We start from the raw sequence: 8,698 nt of genomic DNA, 5'->3' as shown, positions 1-8,698 counted from the left end.
TGCAATACAATTTATGTTAAGCGGCTTTACTTTTGTACAAGGTGAAGTGTTTGCTATGTGCCAGGGAGCTGGGATATAACAACACCTCATCCATGCTTAGGCACTACAGAGCTTTGCATGAGAATAAGGGGAACACTGATTGTGGAGCAAGACCAGGTGAGCCATCAAATGCCATGATAATATAGCATGCAATAATGTTACTAAATGATATAACAATTTAAAAGATTTGTTAAATCATTAAATCCTAGCTATGTTCTCCCCACTAAAAAGGTCGTAAAAGCAGTGAAAATTTAGTTTTTACAGAATAAAATGTGGGCAGGACTGAGGCGCAAATCCTCAGTGTGTAGCTGTCCATACCTCAACGTTACAAAAGCACAACCACTGTCCACACCCCAACCACACCTCACCTCACAGTAAATGATCATTTCCATTTTAAGCATTTCCAAATGATCATTTTCCATACTGCCAGTATAAATATACACAGTATACTGCCATCACTACAATATAGATGTTTTACACACTCCTTTTGTTATTGACATTTACAGGCTGTGTGCAAAATGCCACACTCTTCAAATTCATGCCAACTAATATTTTTACGTCCAGTAGATGTCCTACTAGAGCAAATGAAGCTTCAAGATGCTTTGCGCTGGGGTGAACCAATTGGATGAAAAGCTTCAGTGCTTCATGAAGCTTCATCTGCCCATCACTACTGTCCAGCCTCCCACCACACACAAGACAAAGAAGCCTTCACACAAAGGTTTGTTATAAAGCAGAAGCCAGCAACCACCAGCTGGCCAGGGAGCTGCTCATTTGTAGTGATCCCAGCAGAGTGATTGGCCAACTGTGCACAGATCAGCCAATAGACACATGCCAATCAACTTTGAACTGGCCAATAGGTGGGGGCTTGACACTTGGAAGATAAAAAGAACACAAAAGCAAAGCCACATCTCTTGGCACGTAACAGTTAGGGTTAGGAGTAGATATTGTTCAGTGTTGATCATTGGTTTTCTGAACACAAAGTGAGAATAAATTTGTCAAGAATTGACTTGATCAGTTCAAGTGTCTCACAGTTTCAAACTTTGTTCAGGTGTCTCAAAGTGAGCTGGTTGAGATCCATCTGAACACACGCTGAACCGGTCCTCGTAAGTACTTATTTTGAAATGCAGTCAGGTTTATCATAAGCTCACCTTTGCACAACAAGGACAGATTTTCACTCCTAGTCTCGGCTGGATTATTTCCTAGATTAGAGAAGATAACCCGCATTTTAAAAATTCTCCCTTTTGGTTTTGTTTATCATGTCCTTGATGTTACTCCCCTGACATTTACTACATTCAGTTTTGTCTCACAACTGTTCACTATTTACTATTTTTGTAATGATACAAAAGTTTAAGTGCAGCCATGACTGCAGTGCAGATGTGGAAGCTGTTGCAGGCCTGCAGGCAAAAAACATGTGCAAGCTTGTAAAGGTGGATGAAAACATTTTCAGTTCTTTTAAGAACAAAGGAGGTCTGCTAAACAGAAAAAATCTCAAGGAGAACATAAGATAATTAAGAGACATGTACTAACAGCTCAAAGAAATCCAAATGAACAAAAACAGACACATGATGTCTATAAACACTGATCATTTAACTAACCACATATAATAATAATAAAAAAAACCCACATAGCTTTAAGCTTTAAGAAATTTAAAATGAAATATTAAATGTGGAAAAAAACTTTTAGGATATGATCCACCTAAAGCACTGCAAAACTAGAACAAAAAAATCACCAAAAGGCACCATATAATACTTAAATATAATAATAACTGCTTGCTATTATTGCAGTAATTACTGTTAATATACCTGCTGTGAAAAAGCTCTACTGACAGTCCTACTGACATGGAAGTGCACAGAGAAGATGTGATATGGCCTGGAGGAAACTGTTGCACTGCCTGGACTTGCTGGCAGAGGATCGTTCCTGCAGCAAGTTTTCACAACGTCTGGATCCATGCTTCAGGGTTTATGTGATAACACCTTTGTCTGGAGTCATACAGCAGGGAAAACGTTTAGGTCACCTGTATGTTTAAGGAGAAAAAGGTTTTTCTGTAGCTTAACCAGGCCCCAGCAAACAAAATGGGACACAAAGGTTTTCCCTGTGTGGGACACATTACTAAAGCTGAATGACATTCAACATGTGAAGGACAACTTGATTTGAAGGTGACCTTCTGAACTCCCTCGCTAAGTAACTATAATTAGCATGTATAATAATACATATACAGCTTTAAATAAACGTAAGTGTCATTAAAGTTATTTCAGTGTTTGCGAGGAAGCACCCATACTGATCCACAAATTTCCTATAAAACTCATAAAAACACCAACATAGGCACCAGCTCATTTGTAGATATTAACATTGATGTGTCCACCCCCTAATTAATGATGTCTGACTAATATTATGAACAGTAATTTGTTCTTCTTATTGATGGGAATGCACATGCAGTTCTCTTTCCTGCAGTTAGTCAAAATGTGGAAAAATACCTCAAACCCAAACTTGTCCAAACGATTCACTATCGTTATCATGACACAAACATCTTATGTACTTTTATTCTATTTCATAATATTTGTAACTCATGACCTATAATTTAGAAGTGATTTGAGTGAGGTTTCAAATTGCAGTGTTTAAAAGACATGATAAACTCAGACAGCGTTTACTATGATTTACTGATTTATCAAAGCTGAAGATAAATTAACAATCGACTTTTTTATACCGTTAAATAAAGCTATACACATTCAAGCCATTTATTGCAGAGGGGGAAATATTATGGAAACGGTAGTAATTTTAAAAAAAATGTATTCCCTTTTCACTCCTCGATGTTGTCAGCGTGTGCTAACTTCTACTTGAAGAAGAAACAGGATTTGTAGAAATTTACTAGGTTTGATGTGAGGCAGTGTAAATCTCAGGTGTTATGACAGGTCAATCTTTCCCCCAGAAAATTGTTTTTTGTTTTTTTGTTGTCGGGTTTTTTTTTTTTTTGTTTTTTTTTTTTCGAGCTTAGCGTCTCAGTAATCTGTCATATGGCTTTCCTACAATTTTAGGGGTGAGTGGGACTCCAGACTTATGTAAGGGTGTGTGATTATAAGAAAGAGGCTGTGAGATGAACATACCATATTTGCCAACTCAAAGAGCCTTCTCTTGTGAGGAAGCAGCTGTCTGTTGCTGCCGTGCACAGGTAAAAACCTCTGGTCATCTCTACACAAGCTTCTGCATGCAAAGTTTTAGTTTAAAAGTCTTTCAGTTAATTTTTCTCTTGCGTCAGAGTCTGTCTGAAACCTTTGCTCATCATGGCTGAAACTGGAACTTGCACATCTGTCATTAACATGCGTTACCAAGATGGCAGCGAGGGAAGCCCCTCCAACCCTGCCAAGTTTAAAAATCAAGATTTTGCTCAGATAAAAGCTGACTGCCTCTGCAGCGGGCGACTGTTTGTGGACAACACCTTCCCACCTAACAGTGGTTCTTTGGGTGACCTGCCTGATCTGAGCACTTCGCAGGAGAACGACCGGCAGTAAGATACTTTTTATCAAATACTTTGAAGTACTTATTGTCAAATCATCATATAGTTTTATATACTATTTTTTTCTTACTGAAGTAAATGTATTTATCTTTTTTGTGCATGTGTGTAATACAGTACAGGTTTCCTTTGGCCAATTTGAAGTGTTAAGTGTTAAACAAATGATTCTTCTTCACTGTCTCCTCTAGGATATTTTGAAATTACAAAAAATCAATGATGAGTCCGCTTTCTGTATTGATGGAGCCTCACGATTTGACTTCGGGCAAGGCCTTGTGGGTACGCAAAAATGTCTTGGTTATAACTAAAGATGACAAAAATTAAATGTGGCACATCTGATAAAACTATTACTTGTCTTCTTTTAACAGGTAACTGCTGGTTTCTTTCTGCAATATCAGCACTGACGTTTAAAAAAAAACTGTTGGCACAAGTTGTGCTTTTGGACCAGTCCTTCAAGAATTACACAGGAATATTTCACTTCAGGGTAAAGAATTAATAACTAACAAGCCTGATGAGATATTGCTTTCACAGTGGAGCTCAGTGTTGGGAAGGTTACTTTTAAAATGTATTCCATTACAGAATACAGAATACATGCCCCAAAATGTATTCTGTAACGTATTCCGTTACGTTACTCAATGAGAGTAACGTATTCTGAATACTTTGGATTACTTAATATATTATCATGCTGTTTACAACTACATGAATGTACTATTGCTGTGATTTATTACTGTTACTGAAGGTTCGCGGCTCCGAACCGTAGTAAAGGGACCTCTGGCTAATACGGTGGGTTCTGTGTTGGGCTCATAGCCGAAAACTAGCTTAACTTTGTTGTCTGGGTCAACTTTGCTAGCGAGAGACAGAGAGAGGCGTTGAAAGGCTGCTCCAACGGAACTTATTGTTTTTGGAGGAAAACACGAACACGGTGTACAGTCGAGTCTTAATAGCTTACTTACAACTGGGCTCGTCAGGCACTCTTCTTGGCTGCAGTGGTTATTATTATATTTACATGCTTCCAGCTCCCGTTTTTGCTCGATGACAGCTCGTACTTTTCCTTTTTCTCCCTCCCTCGCTCACAGACACATAACGTGTATGGCAGTCCATTCTCCCTGCAGCACGGACTACACTGCCGATGATGCTACATTCTTTAGAGCTATACCTGTAGCATTCTGCCTATTAGCTTAGCACAGCAACAACAAAAAAGCGCTCTCTCACCCAGGAAACACACACACACAGAGAGAGAGAGAGCGTCACCCTGTAACCATGGCAACTGTAACGCTGCCACCTGGAACAACAGAACGTAGCTGTCAAACAAAACCCAAACAGTCCTGACCCGCAACAATATGAAACAGGGAAGTAACGCTGTGTAACCCATTTATTTCAACAAAGTAACTGTATTCTAAATACCACCTTTTTAAACGGTAACTGTAACGGAATACAGTTACTCATATTTTGTATTTTAAATACGTAACGGCGGTACATGTATTCCGTTACTCCCCAACACTGGTGGAGCTACATTATAAAATACAATAGTTTTATTATCTTGCATCTGTTTCAGTTCTGGAGGTTTGGAAAGTGGGTAGATGTAATCATTGATGATTATCTGCCAACAATCAACAAGCAGTTGTTGTTAGCACATAGCACATGTGGAAATGAGTTCTGGGTTCCACTGCTGGAGAAGGCATATGCCAAGTAAAAACCATTCTTCTCTCTCTCACATACACACACACATGTGCGGCACAAACACCAGATAAAGACACACGTTTTTCTCTTTTGGCTGCTTCAGAATTTGTGGTTCATATGCAGACATGCATTGGGGGTCACCATCAGAATCCTTCAAAGACTTCACTGGAGGGGTGACCATGACTTACAAACTCAGGGAGGCCCACTCAGCAGGCCATGATGCCGAGCTGTGTTTTCTTGTCATTGTTATAGACATGCCCTTTTGAGTGATTTGAAAACTGTTTGACATCCTTTTTTCCCATTTTCACATTCAACAGATTCCACCAGGGGTAAGCAAACAAATAGCAAACTCCAACTAAAAGCAAATTCCACATTTAAATAACTTGAACAAGACAAGCCGGTGGTCAGGAAACAATTTCATTGCACTTAACAACTTTCTTATTGCTTCCAGACCCCGCAAGGACACCTAGGGTCCTCTTTTTTGATGGTAACAACCCCCTGAAGACACCCAATTTTTACAGCTTCAACAGCGATCTGACCGAACTACACAGTCTGGAACCTGGAGAGTATGTGATCATCCCGTCCACCATGAAACCCAACATGACTGCCGATTTCATTCTTACTGTCTACACCAAGGCTGATGTTGAGATCAGGTAAAGACCCATGAGAGACTTTATTCCCAAAGAATGACAAAATGCTTATTTGAACACATGCTTTCCTAGCAGCATTTTAAAAAGTGTTGCAAGACACATAAGTCTCACCTTTTTACACACTTTCTGCTGTACCCAGCTCCCACACTGGAGGTGATGAAGAGGAGGAATTGATTCTTCCTCAGGTATAAAATAAGAGGTTGCTGTGCATACTGTAACGTACTTAATACACTTCAAGTTATCATCTCATATGTTTTGTTTTCTTTAAGATCCGAGACAAGCCCAAAAAGGAGACCACAGATAAGGACGCCAACCTTATTTCCTTGTTTAACCTGTATGCAAATCAGGTCAGCTGTATATTTTTTAATGATTGCTCCTCATATTTTACTCCTGTGCCGTTTGTCCTTTTCATTTTTTTTAATCTGCACTGAACAGTTTTAGTTGCTTCTGTGTTCTAGAATGGTGAGCTGCTGGCTGGACAACTCCAGAAACTCCTGAATGACAGGTTCCCTCATGGTAAGATGATCATTTGTGCTTTCAGAATATTTAAAATGCTACCTCATTTTGTAATAAACAAGACTAAAAACGGTTTTGTCTACCATCAATAGGAACGTTGTATGGCTTTGGTTTGGATACCTGCAGGAGTATGATTGCCTTGGTGGATGTATCCTCAAATACTGAAGTATATTCCTGCTCTTGTTTTGTTCTACCACACCCAAACTGACCAAAGCTGACTTTCAGTAACAGTCTGATTAGGAATAGCACAGTTTCGTCTGCAGTGTTGGGGAGTAACGGAATACATGTACCGCCGTTACGTATTTAAAATACAAAATATGAGTAACTGTATTCCGTTACAGTTACTGTTTAAAAAGGTGGTATTTAGAATACAGTTACTTTGTTGAAATAAATGGATTACACGGCGGTACTTCCCTGTTTCATATTGTGGCGGGTCAGGACTGTTTGGGTTCTGTTGTTCCAGGCGGCAGCATTACGGTTGCCATGGTTACAGGGTGACGCTCTCTCTCTGCGTGTTTCCTGGGTGAGAGCGCCTTTTTTGTTGTTGTTGTGCTAAGCTAATAAGCAGAATGCTACAGGTATAGCTCTAAAGCATGCAGCCTGATGGGCAGTGTAGTCCGTGCTGCAGGGAGAATGGACTGCCATACCCGTGATGTGTCTGTGAGCGAAGAGGGAGAAAAAGGAAAAGTACGAGCTGTCATCGAGCAGAAACGGGAGCTGGAAGCATGTAAATATAATAATAACCACTGCAGCCAAGAAGAGTGCCTGACGAGCCCAGTTGTAAGTAAGCTATTAAGACTCGACTGTACGCTGTGTTCGTGTTTTCCTCCGAAACAATAAGTTCCTTTGGAGCAGGCTTTCAACGCCTCTCTTTGTCTCTCGCAAGCAAACTTGACCCAGACAACAAAGTAAAGCTATTTTTCGGCTACGAGCCCGACACAGAACCCACCGTATTAGCCAGAGGTCCCTTTTCTACGGTTCGGAGCCGTGGACCTTCAGTAACAGTAATAAATCACATTCATGTAGTTGTAAACAGCATGATAATATATTAAGTAATCCAAAGTATTCAGAATACCTTATTCTCATCGAGTAACGTAACGGAATACGTTACAGAATACATTTTGGGGCATGTATTCTGTAATCTGTAATGGAATACATTTTAAAAGTAACCTTCCCAACACTGTTCGTCTGTGATTTCCTTAATGTACGCAGCTTGACCAAAGGATGACAATGTCTTTTACTGAATTTTTGATTCTTTGGAACAAGATTCAAGAATACAAGGTAAAACAGCAAATGCAGGACATATTTCAAATAATTCCTCTAACTTTTAGAGCTGTATTTCCCTCAGACACTGATATTTTTTTAAGTTCAGTGTCTGACATGTAGTTAAAAAAAATAAATGTTGCTTTGAAAGTGCTCCTTTTTCCTAAATGTCAGGTAATTTCTTTTTTCTGCAGAAACTCTTCCATCAATCTGATCTTAATCAAAGTGGATCCCTGACTGACCTCGAGCTCCAGAAAGCAGTTGAGGCTGCAGGTAACACTAGTTGTTTTTGCATTTTAGTTCAGAATTGTGTTCATGTTATAACTGCAGTACTCGTCATCACTTTGTCCTCATATCATTACCAGGTCTGAATGTGAATGACAGAACGGTGAGGCTGATGATGTTTCGGTATTCACGCTTCTCTGTCACCACGTTGGAGGATTTCATCGCTCTCATGTTGCGACTGGATAAGATGTCAAGTAAGAGAGACAGCAATCACCAAGTACATCAACAAATAAATCTGTTGAATTTATCAAGTTCAAAATGTGATTAAGTTTATTTTGCATTGACTGTGTTTTTCCGCACAGACATTTTCAAGGACAAATCATCTGATGGAACAATGCGCTTGACCTGGGATGAGGCAAGTCACTAAATGCCCTTTATCTTTCATTATTAATAGTTTTTAATATTATGTGTATTAGATCATGCTGTGCCTGCCTTTTACTTTGAAAGTATGTTTTAGTGTAGCTACAATATGCAACATTTGTAAAGTTAGAATTATGTTTAAAAAAATAAAGATCAACACCTGAGTATATATGAAATGGCCACTGTAATACATTCTTATTAATGTGCAGTACACAGTCACTTGAATAATAAATTTATTAGCTACCCTTTCCTCTGTTTCAGTGGAGCAACATCTCCATGTACAACTAGACCAAAGTGAGCTCAGGAGAGCTGCAGGAGAAGACTACAACTAGACCTGCATGGGAGCTGGATGATTTGTATAGCCGTAGCAAACATACTACTAACCATTACTTACACTTGG

The 8,698-nt window shown here is 39.3% G+C and overlaps 1 protein-coding gene across 1 annotated transcript; it reads left to right on the top strand.

Annotated features, from left to right (window-relative positions):
* The first annotated feature begins 5,335 nt into the window (after positions 1–5,335).
* Positions 5,336–8,305, top strand: LOC148100920 (calpain-1 catalytic subunit-like). The gene is made up of 9 exons (XM_087846869.1): positions 5,336–5,877; positions 6,014–6,059; positions 6,144–6,221; positions 6,333–6,390; positions 6,483–6,538; positions 7,603–7,671; positions 7,848–7,926; positions 8,019–8,132; positions 8,241–8,305. Exons 1-9 carry the CDS (start codon positions 5,813–5,815, stop codon positions 8,303–8,305), a joined length of 630 nt encoding a protein of 209 aa, XP_087702995.1. The 5' UTR covers positions 5,336–5,812.
* Positions 8,306–8,698: the final 393 nt, after the last annotated feature.

The sequence above is a fragment of the Neolamprologus brichardi genome, chromosome 10 (assembly GCF_056152115.1).
Source record: "Neolamprologus brichardi isolate AB-2024 chromosome 10, ASM5615211v1, whole genome shotgun sequence".
Classification (NCBI taxonomy): Eukaryota; Metazoa; Chordata; class Actinopteri; order Cichliformes; family Cichlidae; genus Neolamprologus; species Neolamprologus brichardi.
Note: the sequence above shows the minus strand (reverse complement) of the source record. Positions and strands in the feature narration are given on the sequence as shown.

Coding starts and splice junctions, on each gene's coding strand:
- LOC148100920 (XM_087846869.1), top strand. CDS start 5,813: ATGAAACCCAACATGACTGCCGATTTCATTCTTACTGTCTACACCAAG. Junction 5,878..6,013: donor AAGGCTGATGTTGAGATCAG/GTAAAGACCCAT, acceptor TGCTGTACCCAG/CTCCCACACTGGAGGTGATG. Junction 7,672..7,847: donor ACAAGATTCAAGAATACAAG/GTAAAACAGCAA, acceptor TTTTTTCTGCAG/AAACTCTTCCATCAATCTGA.